The sequence below is a fragment of the Chaetodon trifascialis genome, chromosome 7 (genome assembly GCF_039877785.1).
Source record: "Chaetodon trifascialis isolate fChaTrf1 chromosome 7, fChaTrf1.hap1, whole genome shotgun sequence".
Taxonomy (NCBI): Eukaryota; Metazoa; Chordata; class Actinopteri; order Chaetodontiformes; family Chaetodontidae; genus Chaetodon; species Chaetodon trifascialis.
In genome coordinates this window covers 4,185,408-4,209,000 of record NC_092062.1, presented here as the reverse complement: position 1 = coordinate 4,209,000, position 23,593 = coordinate 4,185,408, and the positions used below count along the sequence as shown (strand labels likewise).

Sequence of the window (23,593 nt, the reverse complement as noted above, 5' to 3'; positions counted from 1 at the left end):
GTTGACTCACGTTGCGCTGCACAGAGGCGCTCCTAAATGTAAATGATTATTGATTTATGAATGAATGGATAGGTGGCTTTTTTTTTTTCTTTTTTTTTTTTGTGGCCTGGCGGCCCGCTAGGCCTGTACAATGGTAGGGGAAACACTGAACAGGGACACAGTCTCTGTGTCTTCAACCAGCTCAGTGACAGTGGCTCTGGCTGCTGCCATCTTGGCAATGCCTGACTTCACCTAACTCCCAGTTAATCCAAAAAGGTGAGGTGGTACACGGGTGGAATTGAGGCAGGCCAAAAGAAGCCTGGCTGCTGAATGGCTGGCTGTCACTTAAAGTGCCAATGCCCAAAATTATACATAACTTTAAGCCTTAACATAATTTAAAGAAGCGCGTCATATAAAAATTCACCCCCACACAGTTGTGAGGAACAGGGAAATTAGCTGTAGAGACCAAAAGCATTTTTGTACCAGGTTGTAAACATATCTATTTCTGCAGCAAAGTTGATATGGAAGTCTATGGGGATTGATTGGCTTTTGGAGCATCAACTAGACTTTTGAGGAACTACGATTTTTGGCACTTTAGCGTTGGCTTCATTTTTCAATCACAAAGGTTGACTTGACTTGACACACCTGACTTTGCCCAATTTCTACCACAGCAGATATGTAGAAAAACATTTACATGTGTGAGTTGCAGTTAGCGGCTACATCACTGGCGGCTCCTGACAAATTTCTCAGGGGGGGCAACTGTTGCGATGATGGCTAAGATAGGCCATTCAATGAGTAACATAATATTAAATGAAAGTCAGATAGCTAAGTTTACAACTTTAGTCTACAATTTATAGGTGCCACGGATGCCATAGCAATAACCAAATCAAATCAAATTATACTATCATCAAAACTGTAATTAATTAAATCTTTCTAGAACATATTCAGCATACAGTATTTGGCTGGCAATATGCAATCAATACAACTATTTACAATTCAACTCACCATTTAATAACACACTCACTCCTCACTTGTACCGAAATTTTGCTCGCCTCTCTTTCAACCAGGCAAAGTGATCAATTACCCTCCATCCATTGTCGGGGGGCGGGGAGGGGGTCGCAGGGCAGTGATCAGTTACCCTCTCACTGAAATCAGGCATGTTCCTGACAAGTTTTCTCTCCATGGAAAGCAAAGCCAATGTTATAGTTGCTAGCCATGTTGATCTTGCAGTCTCCCGAGTCCCGACACGTGCGCGTGTCGTCCGAGCTTGCATCAGTGCATATGACGAAATCACGTTGGGGCAAGCCCTCCCGGAGCCCATAGAAATTAATTGTAGGGTCCAAAAACTCAAAAAAAAAAAAAAATCTCAACATGTAAGTCTATGAGAGCGCCTGGGGCAATTTTCAATCTGAATGAAATCGTCCCGAGAGGACGGGGTTTCTGGTTGGAAAGTGATATTCAGGCTGCTGAATGTCACAGCAATATTCAGGCTGCTGATTGGACAATAATATTAAGACTTAGACCGGCAAAATAAACTCTTTTCTCTCTCTTTTTCTCGTGTGGCTTAAGGAGGGCGGTGCACTATCGCCCACTATGGGCCAGCTACCCCTAGGCTACATTCTCTCATGTGAACAGATAGAACTACGTACTGTGCTAGGAAGGAAGGCTAAAACAAGAGTCTACTTTGCATCTCCATCCACACAACAGGACACAAGGAGAGGGACAGCAGACTCGATTCAAACAGGAGGTGAAAGACAAGTGGAGCATCTTTATATAATGGTTGTGATTCTGCATCAGGTTCATCAGTCATTGCATTTACATGCAGTCAAGTAACCCTTTCATAACCGGAATATCAGCAATAACCCGGTTGTGCACAGCCATATAAACACCAATAACCCTTTTGAAAAACCCCAATATGCTCACATTCGGGTTTTTAAAAACCCCAATATGACCCCTGGGTTACTCCTTTTCTAACCCGAATATTTGGTCAGTATACGCCTATCGGAATATCCCACCAAACAGAACATTAATTTGTGTTCTGCACATGTTCTATTTGCAAGGAATCTTGGTCTTTTGAGTGCAGGTAGCATGGCACAGCTCCGGCTCCATTTCCTATTTCTTCACATTCTCGCCTTCCATTAATGAAGAAAGTGAGACAGAATAGTGTCAAGTACTGGTGCTGGGTCAGTACCAACACCAAACAAAGGCGCCTGCTACCGGCCCCGGGCTGTTCATTATCCTTGCTTGCTTGTAAACCTTGTTTGCTCACGCATGTAAACAGGTTATTCCGAATGTTTCAGAAACCGGAATATTGACCATAACCCGAATATTGATGTAAATATAGTCACTGTTATCTCCAGGAGAGTGTGCCAGTGACTGCTGCATTGTTTTTGTTTTGAAATTGTACACGGTTCAATCATTCATTGCCACAGACAATTCATGTCAATTTTTTCACATGTTTAAGTCATGACAGGCTACTTTTATTTTATTTTACAAAAGAAGGAAAGCAGAAGCTCTTCAAGTTAAAAAAAAAATTATATGAATAAAAAATGCTGTATGAACTAATTTATTAAAAAAAGGGCATTTTTTTCATGTCATTTTTCTTTCTTTCTTTTCTTAAAATATTGCAATGAACACTGAATCGTGGTCTTTATCGAGGTATTATCGTACCATGAGTTTTTGGTATCGGTAAATTCCTATCAGAAACTAACTAACTAACTAACTAACTAATCTACTAAACTAATATATAAATACTGGATTTCCTAGTGACACAAACCTCATTCTGCAGCTCATCGTCGCTCTTGTGGGAGGCCAGCATTTCAAACAGGGAGGTGCACAGCTCCTCTGGGCTGGATGAGATCATGTTGCCTCCATTCAGATACTTCTCTACCTCTCTTCTAAGAATGGCTCCATCCACAGAGCTCAGAGATCTTATTGAGCTGGACACCTCTTCCACACCGGTGATCTTCCTCCCGCTCTGCTGGTTGTTTAAGAAGTTGATAAAGTCTAGGCTTACTTTCTCCTCATGGATGCCAGAGCAGGGCAGGTCCTCGAGTGGGTCCAGAGTGTAGCAGTCATATGAGAAGGTGATGTTGCGCCCAAAAGTGGAGCCTCGTTGAGGGTTGTGACGAGAGCTCTGGGTCTGGATAAAGTCCTCTACATGGGAGTCTCCGAGTGAAGCCACCAGCTGAGCCACAGAGGCACAGGAGGCTTCAGCTCCAGATGAAGGGAAGGGGCCGAACATCTGTTTAATGGCCCGGGTCTCCTCTGTGCCCACATGGTCTTTGTTGTGGAAGGTCTCAAACAGAAAGACGGCAGCACTTTCAATGGCCTCTTGACCATGTTCAGTCCCCACTGTGAAACAAAGCACAACAGATTTTTACTTTGATTTCATGATACTTGGTGGCCTGGGCAAATCCACACATCAGGGCTTTTTCACACTGTTTTCCTCATCAAGAATTTTGGTATAAAGCAGTGGTGGAGAAAGTATATTTACTCAAATACTACAGTACTTGAGTAAATGTACTTAGTGACTCCACTGCATGTCAGCGGGGAAATAATGTGCTTAATACCACTCCTAATTTTGTCAATTTAAACCATGACAACAAATCTTCGACAACCTATTTTTTATGACTGAAATGAGTCTAAAAAAGAAGTCGTTTTACTTGTTGCACTAATAAGAAGCATCTTGCATTCTCTAATGTTATGTTTCTGTCAGCAATATTGTCTCAAGTATAAATTATTAGAATACACAGGCTTTTGAATTCAATATGCAATCCACAGGAAACAAACTTGTATTATATCTAAACATCACAATAAATCTAATGGTTAGGGGTGCCATTGAGTCAGTCGCCATACTTGCCTAATAGTTACGTCCAGCCCAAATAGCACAAATTCCATCTGAAGCGACAATTAAAGCTGGTGTACAAATCATCATTTTAATGATAAGGATTATTAGGATCGCTGCAACAATCACCTTCACCTTGTCGGTTGTCATTAATGGTATCTAGATAGGAGTTCTCTTTTGTATGCCCATTAAATCTGAGCTTTGCCCTATTCATAGCTCAAGAGAAGAATCAGCAGCTGTTCTTCTCAGCAGTAAAGGCTCCAGCATGAGCTCACTGTTTAAGATCGTTGCACCTCATTTAAATAATATTCCAAACAATTCATGCTTAACCAGAACTGCACTTAACAAAAAAGAAAACAGAGTAATTGTCCAATTAGAGGAAAAAATGTCAGAGGGACAGAAGGAGAATAGAGTGAAGAAGGTTGGAGAGGCAGAGGGAAGCAGAAACAGATGAAAAGGATTTAAACCAATTAAAATGGTCTGGAAGCATTAGACTCGTTGCTGCACGTAGCAGAGCAGAATGGCTGCTTTCATCCTCTCCAGCATGTGCTTAAGAGCAACTTCTTTATTTGGATCCAGTCACACTGACTGAGGGCAGGTTCAACACATAAAAGCATTGGAGAGCATTACAACAACAAATACTGTTACTCTTTACTGGAGAGTGAGAAAAAAAATTCTGTCATGAAGAGAGTGAAAAGCAAACTAAATGAAAATCATCAGGCTTTCACGGGAGAGGTCCATAATTGACTTGTGAAGTTCAGTTAACACTTCAAGTCATAGAGGGTGGATTACAGCATGTAGGCCTACAGCATGCTGTCAAGAACCTGTTTACATCTCTGAAGTCTTTTCATTTGTTGGTGAGCATTTTCAAAGTTGACACATCTAAAAAAAAAACCACACACTATTTCTGTATGTTCCTGTACTTTAAATAAACCTTGATGAACTAATTATATGTTCATCCAGTTGTCTACTGAAACTATAAACTAGCATTTCCAATGACTGAGAAACATGCATTCTCCTGCCAAAGACCAGCTTTGTATTCTTTCCAGATTTCAGCTCAAGTTTGTCACCATGTCCTGTTACTGACACCAAGCACTTGAAAAAATGTTATTTTTGCTCATATGAGAATGGGCAGGTGATACGAATGGTTTGGGTTGCACCAGGTATCCCTGCATTGACATAAAACAATTTAGGCACCCCTGGTCCAAATTTCTGCTACTGTGAATTAGGGTTGTCCCAATCCGATCACGTGATCGGAAATCGGGGCCAATTGCGTGGCTGCAGACTCAATTGTATCGGACATTATGTCCCGATCAGGTATCGGATAAATAATATAGATACATATGTATATTTATTGTTATTTTTAATCACATTTACAATATATGGGATAGTGATTCAAAATAAATGAGAATAAAATAGTATTTATTAACTACCAATGTTTACAGGCCGCGTCTGTGCACGGAACAGGGCAGCACGCAGCAGCTTGTTTTGAAGCTCGGGATCTCGAGAGGTGGGAAGGACAAAGCTGCTTTTAACACCACAACTTGATACGACACCTCAATACACTGCACTGCAGTTTTCAATACACTGCACTGAGAATACGAGTTAAGAGTGCAGTTCCAAAAAGTACAATACTGGTCTTAGGCTACTTGATAACAGTCACTTTTATTTGCTCATTTGTTTGCATTTGATATTTTGATGCCTATTTTAAGTTAAGCAGCTATTTGTTTTAAGACTAGACTACTGAGTCTTTATACCATGGTCTGGGTGAATACTCGATTCTGATTGGCTGCCGGGTGTCCGTTAAAAAGTGTTGTGGACACCTATAAAAAAGTTCCGGTCAAATAGCCCGATTGTTCTAAATTATTGCACTGGCTCAAACACTAGTTGGTAACCGTGGCAACAGAAACTCAGAACATACGTTAACATACGTTGTTTCACAGTTTATTAATCACAACGGCAAGACAGTAGAGGACACACACAAGCAGTAAAAGGTGCACTTGCCGTCTGAAATGATACTTTGTATCACGTAACATAACGTTAAGAAATCATCTCACTTCCCTCCACTGATTAGGCCTAATATAACAGCTGCAGCCGACCGAGCTGCAGGTTCTGTGGCCAGAGCCGGTTACCTTGGCAACATGTCACAACGAGAGATACTAAATAGTCCACTCAGGCGCTTCTTGTGAAAAACTTAAGATTTTAACGGTAAAAAAAACAACATTAACATATTAATAATTGATTAATTATTTATTTCTTCCGTAAGTGACCATGGTATAAGTGGGATAATGCTCTTCGAGGTGTCCATTATCAGAAATGAAAGCGAAGTCCATTCAATCACGTTGGACGCTTCGCGTCGGACGGTTCACGCCTCCGCGTGCATGAAGTGCACGCTTGTGCATAAGTGTTACATGTTAATATAAGAGCCATTGGTAAAAAAATAAATAAATAAAAATAAGGGACATCCTGGATCTTATTCTTTGCTCTTAGTTCATTTCATAATGTTTTATAGAAGTATCGGATCGGGACTCGGGTATCAGCAGATACTCAAAATCAAATGACTCGGAGGTAAAAAAAACGTGATACTCCCTTGAATAGTCAAGGGAGTAGACGATAAACTGAGAGTTAAAGATGAAACATTCTTTTAAACATTTTAGGGAAGATTAGTGGACCATTCTTGGTTTGTACAATTTTAGAGTGGAAAAAAGGAAAGGAGCACGATACAGAGATTTATGCACCCCAAGAAATTTGAGCTCTCATACAACTTTCACCAAGGTCTCAGGCATTATTTAATTAGCTTGCTAGGCTATGGCTGGTTCACAAGCAACATTAGGAAAGGCAAAGTGATGCAAATCTCAAAGCTTTCTATATATTGCACAATGATGCCATTTGTGGACTTCAACTCTGTGTTTAACACCATCGTCCCAGAAATGCTCCAATCAAAATTCACCCAGCTCACTGCGCCAGACTCCACCTGTCAGTTGACAACAAACTTTCTGACAGACAGAAAGCAGACAGTGAGGCTTGGGAAAATCACATCCAGCACATGGACCCTCAGCACTGGAGCCCCCCAGGGATGTGTGCTGTCCCCCCTGCTTCCCTCTACACTAAAAGACTGCACCTCAGGAGACCTGTCTGTTAAACTCCTGAAGTTTACAGGCAACACGATGGTCACTGGCCCCATCAGAAACAGTGATGAGTCTGCATACAGACGGGAGGTCGAACAGCTGGTCCTCTGGTGCAGTCAGAACAACCTGGAACTGAACACACTCAAAACTGTAGAGATGACAGAGGACTTCAAGGAAAGCCTCTCAACACGGCCCCCACCACCATCCTCAACAACACTGTTTCAACACTGTTTCCACTGAGGAAACCTTCAGGTTTCTGGGATCCAGTACCTCCCAGGACCTAAGGTGGACTTCAAACATAGCCTCAATTAGGGTTGCGCCGTAATCTGGTAATAAGGTATCCCGTGGTATCTAAAAATAGCAATAGTATCAGTTTCATAACCGTCATTAAAAAAAATGCTGCGCATATAGGTCTATAGGGGCGTAACATAATTGTAGCATCATCATAACGATGTATCTGGTTGAATTTTTACTCGAGGAAAAGGTGACTGTGCATGTTAAGAATGAACCCGAGCAGTCGTACACATTTTTTAACACAGGTATGTCCAGGCGATTGCTATTGTTCTTAGCTCTTAGTAAAGGACGAAATGCAAATAAAACAGTAAAATAACACTTCAGGCTGCTCAGCAGAGTCCTCTGTGAGCTCTCTGCTCATTCATGAGACACAGCAGTGAAACTAACTGCGTAGTTACGCCGGTCAATAGCTCAGCAACCCGCTCAAATTCACCATAGAAAAGCCAATGATGATCCATAAGGAAGTAAGCCCAGAGATAGGTTATTGCATGAAGAGCGCTCCCTCCACTCTAGATACCACCTCCTCTTTATGTAAACAAGCAGGACTTTCAGTATTGATCTCAAACTAACACAAAGTCATAGGAGGAGACATTAGCAGCATTTTTTCGGGCTGGAATATAACTTTTGACCACAAAACAGCAAAGGTAAAACGTACTTTATGATTTAGCCAAGTTTTTTTCTGCTACTCTGTGGCTGCTAGCTCGAGTTTTCGTCGCACAGTGAGGAGACAGACATCTTCATGATCATCAGACTCTCTGCTTTCATATCATACCAGGCTTTTGAGGTTTGCGTGAAGTGGTGAAATCAGCAAATGCCTTACCTTTGACGTGCGCTATTCTCGTGTTTTCGTTACATGCGCATATAATTTCATGGGGTATGAATTATGTGTCGTTTGGGTGGCAATGCTTGGTAGAGGCATTTAACTGAGTTTCTCCCTGTCATTCTGGTATGCTACAAGTTAGGACTGGTGCTTCTTAGCGTGAGCATTGACCGTCTGAACTGCACGCATGTCACCCTGCCCTGCAAAGTGATTTTTAATTAGTCACGGGAAAATGTGGGGAAAGTTTGACGGTATCAAAATTTGGATACCGCCCAACTCTAGCCTCAATCATCACAAAGACGGCCTTCCTGCATCATGTCAGGAAGTTCAAACTGCTCCAACAGCTGCTGATCCAGTTCTACACAGGAATAATTCAGTCTGTTCTATGAACATCCATCATCATCTGGTTTGGGTCTGCCACAAAACAGGACAAGAGGAAACAACGGACTATAAGGACTGCTGAGGAAATCATTGGTGCCAACCTGCCCTCCATTCAGGACTTACACCTCCAGACTGAGGACAAAGGCAGGACACATCACTGCAGACCCCTCACATCCTGGACACAAACTGTTCCAACTTCTATGCTCTGTTAGCCGCTGCAGATCACTGAACTGCCTGATCATTCTTTGTAGATATTTTTCATTGTTTATTTTATAATTTTGCACTACTGAACTTATTGTTCAGTCTTTTTTCCCAGATGTAAGTACACTGTATATTGACTGCAATGTTTAAACTTGAGTCAAATTCCTTGTATAAACATTGGTCAATAAAGCCAATTCTAATTCTGATTCTGATAAAGTCACTGCAGGCAGCTGTAGCATACTTTTCAAAAAACAACAGTATTAGGGAGCCATGCACTATATTAAACTGAAAATCCTTTATAAATATATGTATTGTTTTATATGTACACATGGTGAAGTATGTGTGGTAGTATTCATGCAGTTTATATCAAGAGGAATATACCTGAGGCATATAATTTTCCTTGTGAGCTTTAACAGATTCCTACGGTTATTATATCACACGTTGCTGTTTGTACATGGAAGGTTTAGAATACATTTCTCAGCAGTTTGCAACATCAACACATTGACACTATGTGACATAATTCTTTTTTCTTTTCCTTTTCCGATGTCCATTCCAGTGTCTTTGGTTGTTTTTAATACCTATGCCAAATGCCAAGTGCACCTCTATAATATGATTTTAGGCTTAGTAGGGTTTTTGGGTAATATCATTGACTCAGCACTTACTTAGTAAGTCACAGAAATGTCTGACTCTCAATACTTGGCACTCAGTGGAATTTCATGGCACTCCCATGGGTCAAAGGTTGGCGGTAGAGAGTGGGTTATTGCCAGAAACTTACTGGATGTTAATGGTGTCCATATAGATCAGACATAACTAAAACCACCTGTGTTATAGCATACTTTCCTTTAAGAGGAAAATTTGCTAAAGATCACAATGACTTCTAACCCTTGTCTATCAAAGGCATATAAACAACAGCATAATTTCACTGACTGGTAAGTGTATCATAATCATTTTTAGAGAAGCAGTCTAAAAACAGCATTCTGTTATTTTTAACTGTTCATCAGTGTAACACAAACACATGAAAATAGACTGAAAGAAATTCCAATGTATTTGAGGCTGAGGAGTTACTGACCAATCTGTTTGGCTGCCAGTAGGAGGCTCTTCAGATCCTGGCTGGCAGCTTGCTGCTTAGCTTTGTCCTGATGCTCAGTGCAGAAATGGACAATCTTCTGCCACGTCAGGCCCTCTCTGGCAAACAGCTCCCATCTCTTCAGCCGTTTGGTCTAACAAGAGTCACACAGAAAAAAAGCATTTCAAGAAAGAGAACAGTAATACTCAAAGTGCTAAGCTAACTGCTCACATACCCTTGGATAAAACCAATGTACCTGACAGTCTGCTGATATATTGTGCAGATATTTTGTAAAAACAAGATGTTGTGCTGTCACTGTTGTCAGTCACTGATATTGTGCAGTTAATCTTACATATTTGCTGTAAAATTAATCAACGCCTTCTCTGGCATGTCTTCAAGCAGAAATGATCCCAATCCATCATGATCAAACTAAAGAAACATAGCAGAAGTATTTTGCCTTTTATCCCACTTAAGAAAGAAATTCTTAAAGAAATTCCATTTTTTTCATGTGTGGATGAAGGACAGGCACACAAGGCTTTCCTGTAAATGTGCCAGTGGTTGCTAGCCAGCAAATTTTCAACATGTACTTTAAATAATTCAAACTGAAGCTCTATTTTCTCAGACTTGACAAAACTCCAACAGAGTGACAGAAGACAATATGCAACAATAGTCTGAGATCGAGTAGAACTTCTCATGAATAGTAAACCAACTTTGATGAGTAAAATTGATTGAGTGCTGGTAGGTATGCTGCAGGTAGTGCGCATGCCTCACAGCAAGAAGGTCGCCGGTTCGATTCCCGGGTTGGGTGTGAAGTTTGCATATTCTGTGTGAAGTTTGCATGTTCTTCCCGTGCATGCGTGGGTTCTCTCCAGGTACTCCGGCTTCCTCTCACAGACCAAAAACATGCTCATTAGGTTAATTGGTGACTAAATTGCCACTAGGTGTGAGTGTGAGCGTGAATGGTTGTTTGTGTCCTGCGATCGGCTGGCAACCAGTCGAGGGTGTACCCCGCCTCCCGCCCGTTGACAGCCGAGATACCCCCCCCCCCGGTGACCCCGAAAGGATAAGCGGCATAGAAAATGGATGGATGGATGATTGAGTGCCCCTTAAAGAATCTTGAGATTATTTTCCTTTCCTCATAAACAGAGCAAATTTTGTCATTTTGGAACTGAATCATTAGGGGAATCTCCTAATAGATTTCCTATGAATTATTTTAATGTTCTGCTTTAATTAAGACAACTTCAATGGAGAGATATTAAGTTAGAGTTCTCACAGTTATGATTCTGTGTTTACATCTGAATACACCACTAAATTCTCTAGAAGTTCTCATAGAATTCTAACACAATTTCTTTGCCATTGAATATACTGTATAATATACATCCATTAACCTATATCCACTTATCCTTTGGACAGTTGTAAGGGCTGGAGCCACCTGGACAGGTCACCAGTCAAGCACTTTTTCTGCATGAGTGGCTGAATAATGCTTCCAATTTCATTTCAAGGTTAGGAAGAGGCTACTGCTCTGAGAGACATCACGTACATAAAGTGAAAACACTGAAGATTGAATTTTGATGGTATGATTGGCATGGTAGCAAAATAAAAAAAAAAAAAAAGAACATGAAACACATATGTACAAACATTTACAAGCAAGCTAGTGAAAATGGAGGATCCAACCCAGAAGAACCCACTCAGATATTGTCTAGATGAGAGTTGTACTTCTTTCTCAGAAATGTCTGATGTCCACTATATACTCTTAAAACCATTCTAGTTTACATTAGGGCTGTCAGTTTAACGCGTTAATTAGATTGATTAATTACGCTGCAAATTAACGCGCTATAAAAATTAACGCAATTAATCATGAGTGGCAAGTCAATGCGCAAGCATTTTAAATTTGGCCCTTTGAGTGACCCGTAGGCTGCATCCTACCTGCGCTACTAGTCAAAAGCCGGGTGACAACAGACATGGATGCGACACCGGAGAGCAAGGCAAGCCTACTTGGACCATTGAACGGCAAGTTTATTTATAAAAAGAACAAAGACGGGACTATTAACAAGAACGCAGTGATTTGTACCTTGTGTAAAAAAGAATTTTCCTATCACCGTAGCAGCTCCAGCCTGAATTATCATTTAAACGCTAAACATGTAGTTGCTGCTAGTGCCGCTAGTGCTACCGTGAGCTCACTCTGCCAACCCACACTTGCTGAGTTAGGAAAACGAATGAGCAAAGCCACGACAGAAAAACTGACAAACTCAATCGCAAAGTGGGTTGCTGCTGATTGCAGGCCGATTTCAATCGTGGAAGACGAGGGCCTGAAAGAGGCGTTTCAGATAGCGTCATCTGACTCTAATTTCCAGCTACCGTCGAGAACTACAGTGATGAAAAGAATTCACCAGCTGTAATGTGAATGTCAGTGAATTGTAATGTCCTAAAATTCTAATTCTTTATTTGGGGACCTTTAGCAGACATGAGATTAAAATGCGATTAATTAGATTAATTAATTACAAATCCCGTAATTAATTAGATTAATTTTTTTAATCGCCTGACAGCACTAGTTTACATACATACCATGGTTTGTGTGAAATCCGAGAAAAACATGTACACACACCTCCAAAAAAACATGTTAAATTGAAAAGTACACCAGAGGACGGAATGGCTCTCAATACATTTAATACAGCACCAGTTTGCTGTTGGCGAGACCTCTGTCAGGCTTTATCAGCATACAGCACATACAGCAAATACAGCACTGGATTCAAGCTGGAAAGCGTGCTCAGGCCTGTGAATTTATCAAAATTTAACTGTGATAACTGGTCTCAAATAACAGAATATATTAGATATTCAAGTACTAGTCAATCAAGAGAAAATTTATCAGCAAATATTTTGATAATTGATTATTTAATGCACCTTTAATCAATATGTTTATATCAATTTTAACTTTGTGAAACCTACTGTACACTACCCACCCAGCACCATACAGCAGACATAGTTAGCAACTAGCTTGTGTGCATAGTTGAGCGTTTATCAGCAAAACAGACAGATATTTCCCTCAGGAGTTGGAGACCAAAATGGACATAAAAAGAGGATGAATACTGGACATTTATCAGGTGGACAAAAACATAACTAACAAATGACTTCACGTCAGCATATCAGTGTTGGTCAAATCAACTAAAAGGTGACACTGTCACTGTTGTTTGAAGCAGTGGTTTTCAAAGTTTTTGTGCCCAAGGCACACCAAAAGCAGGCCACATCTGTGCAAAGTAGACTCTTTAACACGTGTTATCATTACTCTTATCACAATGTAATTTTTTTTATTAATGCCAAATAAAATTTGGCAAACAATAATATTACTAATGAAATAAAGGAAAGAAAAGAACTAGTTTGAAAATTACCAAGGATGGGTTTAGACTCAATTACTTGAAAGCCTGCTGTGTCTCAAACACTAAAGCGCATTTCCAGTATGAGACACCGAAGGACAAAGCATCCACATTTGATGCTCTGGGAATGAGAGCAGGGTCATGAGCCACGCATGCTGTTTGAGAGCCACTGGTTTAGACCTTGTCGCACTGCCAACATGTCAACATGCACCTGGCAATGCAGAGTACATAATCAACTAGCCATATCTAGCATCTTTAAGAAAAACAAATTGAGGTATTTGTACTTTATCTGAGTATTTGCAGTTTGTCTCTCTCATTCAACAACCCTTCACTACTTTTTTCAACCAATGGATAGGGTAAGGTTAGCTGAAGTTAAAAAGCTGACGGTGTGACTGCATGTTTACGGCTGGTGTAATGACGAGCACCAAAGTTTGTCAGGCTTCATGAACTATTTTTTTATGACAATTGTTTGGAGTTTCAGTGCGTGAGTTGGCGACAGCTGACAGAGGTGGCAGACTGTTGGCTTTGGATGGAAAATGCATCACGTTGCTACGCCAATAATAATTTAGAGAAAAATAAAATCATGAGCAGGTGTGCACAGTCTCTTTTTGTGATCCCCTGCAGCTGATAACAAATCTAGCATTGACACAGTTTTCTCTAAGTCGATCTTTTTATTCACTGCAGGTATCTAACATTAAGTTTTTGTGCTCAACATCTGGCATATGCTGGAGCATCTGGTATATTTTGATAGTCAACGACAGAATTTCATACATACTAACATTCTCTTCCATGCTCTTAGCCTGTGCTGCCTGGGGATCTGGGACACACTCTCATGGCTTCTCACTACTGCACTACTGCAGTAGCTAACTTTGTATCTGAGTTTTTAGTGTTAATATCGTTAAGGATGCAAAGTGTTCTTACTTTGCCAACCTAATTTCCTCCAGTAAACGCAACACTAAAGCCCTTTTTGACACCATTAGCAGTCAACCCTGCACCTGCTGATGAGCCTATCTTTTCAAATAGGGTTTGCAGTAACTTTCTCTCATTTTTTGTGGATAAGAGTAATGACTAGCATCATCCCATCTTCTACTCTCTACTCTCTCTATCAAACCTTCCTTGAAAGACCTCAATGACCTCGCAGCCAGTATGAAACCTTCCTCAAGCCCTGTATATATTTTACCAATGCCCATGGTCAAAATGTACTTGGGTCTACTGGTCCATGCCTGATCTCTATTTTAAGGTGCTCCCTGCAATCTGGTTGTGTCCAGGGCATATTTTAAGAGGAGTAAGCGATCAGAAGATCATAATCGTTCACCCTCTTCTGGGGGGGGGGGACCTAACCTTGATCCATCCCTTCTAAAAATGATAGGCTCTTATTGAAGCTGCCTTTTATCTCAAAAACATTAGAGAAAATTGTTGCTCACGTCTGTCTTGACTGAGTACAACACTGAAACAGCTCGTCTCCAATGACATAATGATGTCTTCTGATGTGGGTGAATGCTCTGTGGTGGTGCTGCTGGATGTTAGCACAGCTTTTGCTACTACAGATCACAGCATCCTCACTGAAAGGCTGAGGCAGTGATGACAAAAGTGGCAGTGGCTGATAGAACATTTTCTGTTTCACTTGGTTCCTACATGTATGAAACCACTGCTCTTTCCTGTTGTGTGCCTCAGGGTCCTGTGTTATTTGCTTCATATTTGCTTCCCTCAGGCCATATTATTAGCAGATTTAAAAGGTATTTCTTTTCACTGTTACACTGAAGATACCCAACTGTCTCTTAAGCCCGATGAGACTGACAAACTGACCGTTCTGTACAATTGGCTGCCCTTAAGGACTGGATGGCAAATAACTTTTTACAGTTAAAGCTGCAGTAGGTAACGTATAAAAGTAATTTTTTGTCATATTTGCTAAAACTGTCCCTATGCCCAGACAGCAGTACATGAAACATCTAATCTGTGAAAAAAAACGGCTCCATTGGTCCCACCTACTGCAATTTGCAAGAATCCACCGCGCCCGACACAAAACAACCAATCAGAGCCAGAGGAGCATCTGAGGGAATGTCTGACATCTGTCAATCACTACTCACACACACTGCAAACCGCCCCCTCCCTTTGCTCATGCTGCTGGCTGCTGCTAAGTCAAACAGCTCTGTGAGCGGCGTCAGGAGGCTAGTGAAAGCTATGGCGGAGCAACAGCCACCCCCAAAGGAGAAACTGCCCATACCGCCGCCGCCAACAACCGCATATACGGCTAAGACAACAAATAACCACAGAGCTAATATGGTGATTGTTACAGTAACACTCCACAGCGCATACGGCATGTTAGCCACTGTGATCTAGCGGCTGGGCAGAGTTAGCTTGTTTCCGATGCTAAGGCTAACGTTACTGGTTGTCACGGCAGTCACGCAGACGCCGCAGGGAGGAGGGGCTTGGAGGCAGGGCATGAGTGCAACGGAGAGGGAGGGGGAGTGACGTGGAACTTGTGTTGGTTCAAATTTTCAGGCTCAGTCTGCTCTCTTCTCCATCTTACCTATTTCAGCTTAAAATGCAGATAAACTTGTCTTTGCTTTAGATAGTGTAGCTTCCAAGGTTGCTCAGTGTACTGGGTCCTTTAATCAAGCTATGCAGTATGCTCAACATATAAAATAATCAGTGACCTGTACGTTTCTGCCATTGAAGAAACAGAAACACTGCCAAACTCAGGTCTATTGTATCACAGCCTGAACGAGAGATGATTATTCATGCTTTCATATTATTCTGGCAGGACTACTGTTCTTCTTCTTTCACCTGCCACAGCAAGTCATCTCTGGACCATCTACAAATAGTCTAGAATGCTGTTGCAAGGCTGTGGACCAGGTCCAGCAGGGCGACTCGCATCGTGTTTCATCTTATTTACATTCACATTTAAGATTCTTGTTTCACATTATGGAGTCCTGCATGGTCAGGCACCTGTGTTCACCTCTGACTTGCTCCATCCTTATATCACTAGTAGGTCACTTAGGTCCTCTGACCAGGACTGGCTGTTTGTCCCTCACACTCAACAGAAAACAAAAGGTGGTCATGGCCTTGCAGTGGTGGCTCCAACACTGCAGAAATCTCTTCCTATAGACTTGCATTCACTGGTATCTATTGATGCTTTAAAAAGCAGCTAAAGTCTCATTCAGTCAAACTGGCCTTTGTTTGGCCTTGTGCTGTCTAGTGTTTGCAATTTTGTGTTTTTAAGGTCTGTTCTTACTTGTGTTTTGTTCTTTCCTTTTACTGTTTTTCAGTCTTTTTCTTGTGAAGGGTTTTCATGCGTCACGTAGTTATTTATAGAGCCAACAAATATATCATCCATCAACCAGTGGTGGTACGGGACATGCTGGAAAACAGTATGTCCAAAAACAACAGTAGCAGTAGTGTGTGACACATGTTCTCACAAGTTATCGAGTATAAATTAACATGACCTTGTGGCAATGTGTCTTCTGCTCCAAAGATGCATACTGAGCATCACTGTGAGTGATGTTTAGCACCTTGAACTCTAATCGCACACACTAATATGACAGCCGCTGTTTCTCATGCCAGTAACTGGATGCTGAATTTACTCTTAAACTTAAACAGTCTCGAGCAGTGTTCGTGTTTGTGTTTTTGGATCTTTTATCCAACCAAAATGAAAACATTTGGATTTTTCCATGTGGAGGGGAAAAGGGAGCTGGATAAGAGCCAAGCTGTGTCATCAAAGATAAAATATTTCCGTAATACAAGTAACATGCAAAATCACATTACTTGCTTGCTCACAGATTTGGAAGAAAAACAATCTGCTGTACTTGATGCCAAAGATAGAACCCTCCAGTCAGTGTCAAAGCAGGACACATTTCTGTCTCGTATAACATTTAGTGTGGGAAAATATGCTGACTTCATTAATCTGAGTGAACATATATGAGTAATTTAGTTTTTATGAATTTAGTCATACATTGATGGGATACGCGATAACGTGAGCAATATTCAAGGTTTGTCTTACAGTCATCAAAAGTTCAAAGCCAACAATTAATCGATCCAATAAATGAGTATTGTGTATGTATCCAAAACTATTAAAAACACATCAAAGAGCCACACTGTTGCACTCTATGAAATGTTCCTAATTACTGTGAACACACGCGCTGTAGTCTCCTTTGACCACACACACCATCTCTCTGCCTCTTTTCATTCTTTTCAGAACTATTTCTTTCTTTTTTTGGCTATTCAGAACACCTACAATTTTTTATTTCCAGTGTGGGCAATGCTATGACCTAACATTTATACCACAGTATTTTTTGGTTTGTTTGTTTTCTACAGTGATGGTATTATATCACTGTATCACAAAAATAAAAGGGATACTCCACTCAAAACACACATCTTGGAAAAGAAAAAGGGATAAAAAATGGATGTTAAATGGGAATGAAATTAAGGTGTAGGCATACATGTATCCTGGAAAGAGTAATCTGCCACGTAAAATTGGCTCATTATTAAGTGTAATGTGAGTCATTCTCAGAGTCAGTAGAGGGGAATTAGGCATCTCAGCATCTGTGTGGCAGAAAACCCAAAGTATATGATATAAGTACAAGAGTTAATCAACTGCACTAGTGTTGGGAAGACTACTTGGAAAGTATAGTGAGCTAAGATACATAAAATGAAGCTTCACTACATCAAAGCTCAGAGAAATCTGAGATACATGTAGGGTTGGGTGATAAAACAATAGCGATATGTCTCGCAATAGACAAGTCATCAATATCAATAAAAAATGCGTTCGATAAAACATTCAATAATTTTTTTTTCTTCATCGGAAGAAACCTGAAGTTGCGAAGCGAGGTTGGTTGCATGCAGTGGCGGATGCAGAACGTGACCGATGGGCGGGCGTGGATTAAATCTGGGCGGGCCTGATCACCACTTCGCCAAAATTGATAAAGTGTGTCAATTTTGCACACACACACTCTGAAGCCACCACCCATTAAGTATTTGACCAATCACGTGCGGCTTGAATGGAAAAAAAGTCGAGAAAAATACGAAAACAAAACAAAAAAAAAGCCCAAAGCGGCTCGCTCTCTGGCTCCAATCGTTTACTTCAATCCGACACATGACCAACACATCACTACTGTGTTATGGTAGAAAGTGTTCAGCACCTACCTAATAGGGGGTTTGGCGCTTAATCCCCGATTATTATTATTATCATTATTATTATTATTATTATTATTAAACTGGGCTGTAAACATGCAGTTTAAATGGAGTTTGAAGGAAGGAAGAGAAATCGCCCTGTCGTCCTGAACGAAGTGGATGGCTGGAGTGGAGGAAACACATGTGAACGCAGTTAATGCACCTTTACTATTAATGAAGAAAAAAAAAAAAAAAGTTCATGGCACGCACCTCCATGCCTTGAAAAATGAATTCAATCCACGGTGCTCTTCTGTCGGCTGGGAGCCGATGGAGCGATTTGTGCTCCTCTTTACAGCCAATAACAGAACAACGCCTGGACATGATTCATAACACAGTGCTTTCCATAACCTAACAGCGGATCTGTGGGAAGGTGGCGCTGGGTGGAGAGACACCGAGCGCCAAATTCAAATGCCTTGTGTGGAAGCTGTAGGCAGGGTCCTGACAGAGATCCGTATCTCACTCAAAAAAGCGCGGACGGTCTTGTTTCACACTTTGTATGTGTGTGGCAGCACCAGAGACCCAAACAAGTGAGTTTTTAATAATATGGGACATAACTATGAAAATCGTTTTATTTAATTTCTTTTTATTTGAATTTCTGACTGGGCGGGCAAGCTGTCAATCTGGGCGGGCGTACGCCCGTCCATGCCCACCCGTAGCTCCGCCCCTGGTTGCATGAACAAAGGCACTCGCTCTCAGGTAACTGAGCAACGTAGGGAGTAATCACTGATCAGTGAGAGAGACGCTGACATGCCAATCATGTAACAGTATCAAGTTCGGTTACGCCATCTTGTTGTCTCGTGTGTGATGCTCCGTGAGGAGTGAGATGAGAATTAGAAAGTAAGCCCTGCAGCGAGCGAAGAAATTGTCGATAAAACAGGGAAAGTCAGCTCGCCAGTATGGAGTTTTTTGGATTGTTTAAGTCGGACCGTAGTCAGACCAATGTGGTCTGTAACTTATTCAAGACTGTCGTCCCCACCAAGACCGGTAACACCACAAACCACCTTGGCCGCGCTCATTCTTTGGAGCACAGCCATATTCACCAACGTCTGCCAACCGCAGCACCACCGCACAAGCAGCAGACCACCATGCAGAGGTATCTGCTTCAGTGCCTGATGACAAATCATCTAAAAGGCACAAAGATGTAACGGAGGCAGCGGCATATCATATAGCTAAAGACATGCTTCACTGAGCACTGTGGAGAAGCCAGGTTACAAACATCTCTTACACGTACTTTTTTTTTTTTTCTTAAGCACACTTGCAATAAAAATATAATTGAATAGTTCATGTATGTTTAGAGTAAGAAGAGTGACTGAAGTTGTTCATATGTCTAGGCTGGTTTTATAGTTCAGTCAGTGTTACTGTACTGTCTATCATGTTTGTTTGTTTGTTTGTCTGTTTGTTTGTATGTTACAGATGTCAAGTCCACCTCAGTTTCTGCTATGTTTCCAAAACACTGCACATATCTGAAAACATTTTATTCACCAGAAAGTGAATCAGCCTGTGAACTTTCTGCACTAAACCTGCAGAAAAAAAGTTCTCAGGTTTCTCTCTGTTTACATTTTTACACTTTTTTTTACATTTATTATTTGAGTGTTTTCCATGGTTGTGTTGACATTTCCTTTTCTTTTGCCTTGATAGCTGAGGGGATTATAATCAGAGGAAGGTTACATTTAAAATAAAAATGTTTAAACTGAATGTATTTTTCTCCTAGTCCTTATTTTAAATAGGTCATAAAAAATGTCAATAATTATCGATATCGACCAATATAAAACACTTCTATCGCAATAGAGTTTTCAGCCATATCGCCCAGCCCTAGATACATGTATTTTTTTTTTTTTACATTGAACCAGCAACTGCTATATCAGTAATCAATAAAACTGTCAAACAGATTGACAGGCAAAAAATGTTAGGTTGCTAATTAACCAATAAGCTGTGCTCTCTGCCCTCACTGCTCCAAAACCAGTACCATGACAACAAACCAATAATACTAATAATAATAATAACAAGCAAGTGTCTAGAGTGTGTGTATGTATGTGTGTGCATGTGTGTATGTCTGTGTGGGTATGCTAAATTTAGACTCAAGTGCTGGACAAACTGTTGACTCAAAATTTGATCACATGTCCGTGTATGGCGGTGGCGTCATTACTGTACCATGCAGTACTATTTCAGACTGCCGCAGACACCTCCGCTGTGTTTGAGCTTCAGAAACACTTTGGGAAATGTACCTTGTGTGGATGCTACGGCATGACTTGATCAATAAAAGAGGTGAGGTACTGAATAGCTACTTGATTCAGAACGACTAGCATCACGCTACTGAGAAATGTAGTTAAAGTAGTAACACTGCTGCTTTTACTGCTTCTACTGCCCAGCACTGGCAGACACACATACTGACATAATATACTTTGGCAGAAAAAGTATATCATGTAAGTACAACTGTGAGTGTACAAGTTAATCCACTCTGCACTTCCTTGGAGGTGAGAGTGATGAAGACTCTTGTGTTGATGCTGGCAGTCAACAACTGATAAATTAGCATGCACTGCTCATAATATTATCTTCCAATCTTCAAGTTAAAAAAGCTGGAGCTATCAAGAGGAAAATAATAATTTGGGGGTGTACCACCAGTTCAGTGAGTACTTACGTAGCCCTCTGCCTGCATGTTATCTCAGCCAGAGTAAAGCATGTTATATTTTATGTGATAAAACTGTTATCACGATAATGATAGTATTGCAAAATCTGTGTAAGGACATGACATCACACTGGTGACAGTGATAAAACCAGTATTCTGCCCACCCCTAGTAAAACAACACTTCTTACAAAACAGTTATGAAAAAGCATAACCTGACGAAAAGTTAAGCATTCTCGACCTCTGCTGTTTTGCTTCAACCATCCATTATTTAATCTGTTTTATCTGAGTCCTTCAGCTTTATGTAAGTGCAATACTATATTGATTGAGTACTTTTTCTTATCTAATTGGCACACTGAGATTTGAAACTGAATCAAATATAGATCATCATTTGACTGAGAATGATTAAAGTACTGACAGATTCTCCCCTGAAGTATTACACAACACAAGAACAATGGCTTTTTTGCTCCTCAAAAGCTTACTTCTGCTTACAACTTGGTAGATATGACAACATATAGTGTGAGACAAAAGAAATTTGAGACTTCGCCACTACTACCATTGCTTGTAATGCTGAGATATGAAGGAGTAACAGGAGAGTAAAGGCGAGTAACTGGAAATAAGACTGACATCAGGGAGCACAAAATTTCTATTCACTTGAATAAAGGTGCATAATGCCTTGGTGGATCAGCCCACTGCCCTTGGTCTGCCGCGGAGGAATGACAGAACAAGAACATGGCGTGTGTGCAGTGATCAATAAAGTAAAAATCTTAATCTTACGTCCCTTCATTGATTTCCTCATGCAACATGAAATTCAGCATCACATCCAGTAGTTGTTCGATGGTGGAAAAGAATACTTAAATATTAAAGCAGAATAAGAAACAAGTGCAGCTTCTTTTTTCTATATATTCTGCACTTATAAATGTAACATTTTATTGCTGCAATACCAGTTTCCAACTGTCCACTTGCTGGCCTCACCTTCAAATCATAGAGCTGTTCAGTGAAGTCCTCCTTCTTGCTGACATTGGAGAAGGAGCGCAGTGCACCTGTGAGCCGTGGAGGAGACATTGTTCTCTGATGCTTTAATCCATACACTGGTTTCCCAGCTTGTTTCTATGACTGACTGACAGGCAGGCAGACAGACAGACAGACAGATAGATAGACAGAAAGACAGACAGACAGACAGACAGACAGACAGACAGACAGACAGACAGATGCATAAGGTGAACTCAAATGTGATGGCAGTGTGGCTCTACATGACAACATGGCATAGCTTATCAATGGGCATGTGTCTCCATTAAGACTGTCAGTTTACAGTTGCCTTACTAAACGAGAATGACACTCAAAAGGTGGGAGCATATTAGCAAATCTAACACACCGTTATGGTCTTTTGGTGTATTTAGCAAAACAATGAGCACCACAAAAACACCTCTGAGCAGTTAAATATTTGACTATAACAGCCGTATCTGCAAGGCAGGAACATTATGGATGGATGTTAGGATGTTAACCAAGCTGACGTCAATCATGGACAACCCATCCCACCCCCTGTATGAGACGCTGGGGGCCCTAAGCAGACCCTTCAGCAGCAGACTGCTGCATCCCCTCTGTGAGAAGGAACATTACAGCAGGTCCTTCATTCCAACAGCGATCAGACTGTTCAACACTTGTATCGTTTAATGCAGCACTGTGTTTACATACTTACTGTTGTGCACTACTGTGTGTTTTTATCCATGCAATATCTGGTGCAATATTGCATATTTTCTTCAATATTACATTTCCTTTTTATTTTTTCGTACCAAGTCTAAAAAAACACTTTACTAAAACGATGTGCAATTCTCGGTCCATGTGCAATTTTAATTTCCCCTATGCAGATTACTTAAGTGGTATCTTATCTTATTTCATCTTGTCTTATTTGATGTTGGTTGGAGAGGTTGGGAGGCCAGTAATAAACGTCGAATTATTGGAAGAACTAAGTTTACTTGCTGAAAAGTATGTGCCAAACTGACTGCTGGACACTACGGACGTGTCTGAGATCGGAAATGATTTTCTGGGTCATAACACGTTGCCACAGTTACTGTGATAACAAGTCAGGTGCGTTTAAAGACCTAACGTTATTCTCCACAGACAGCAGAACAGGGCGCGTGCCGGAGCCAATGCGCTGTATCTAACGTTTTATATTGCAACGTTAAAATTATTATACGTGGTCGTCCTCCACTTTTACGAACTTCAAACACAACAAAGTGAAAGACGCTCACTCACGCTGAGCAATGACTTTTTTGTTGCTAGCTAGTGTTAGCTTGACAGGCTGGCTGCCACTTCCACATCCCTATTAGCTTTAGCATTGTGAAGACCTGTCAACAAAAACGCATCCAGACAAATGAACTATGGCAGACATCGTAAAACATCGATAGGTACCTTCTGAAGCGTCCTGCTGAATCAAGACTTGGGCGCGTGTGAATAGCCCACCGTAAGATGTCAACAGAACTTGCTTGCATAGTACGAGCTCTGGGTATTGTAGTTTTCCGGCTAACACTTGAAATGGGGTAGGGCTAAAATGACTACATCACCCATAAACACAGAGTAGTGCACGTTACACAAGGTTCGCTTTTACTTAAACGGACAGACACTGAGCCGATGTGTTCGAAGTCGGTCCTCGAATTCAACACGAGACAGTCCGTTGATGAAGACAGTTGCGACGCACAGCTTATGTTGTAACT

General features: G+C 41.0%; 1 protein-coding gene across 3 annotated transcripts in view; it reads right to left on the bottom strand.

Annotated features, from left to right (window-relative positions):
• ascc3 (activating signal cointegrator 1 complex subunit 3) overlaps positions 1–23,383 on the bottom strand; it is a 180,058-nt gene extending 156,675 nt beyond the window's left edge. The window contains exons 1-4 of one of the 3 annotated variants that reach the window (XM_070966215.1): positions 23,292–23,383; positions 21,855–21,999; positions 9,720–9,870; positions 2,756–3,333 (exon numbers count right to left, since the gene is read on the bottom strand). In XM_070966215.1, coding sequence (XP_070822316.1) covers positions 2,756–3,333; positions 9,720–9,870; positions 21,855–21,944 — 819 coding nt within the window. In that variant the 5' untranslated portion in view covers positions 21,945–21,999; positions 23,292–23,383. Of the gene's footprint in view, positions 1–2,755; positions 3,334–9,719; positions 9,871–21,854; positions 22,000–23,291 lie in introns of those variants that run through there. The other 2 variants (XM_070966216.1, XM_070966217.1) reach the window with 2 other exon arrangements.
• Positions 23,384–23,593: the final 210 nt, after the last annotated feature.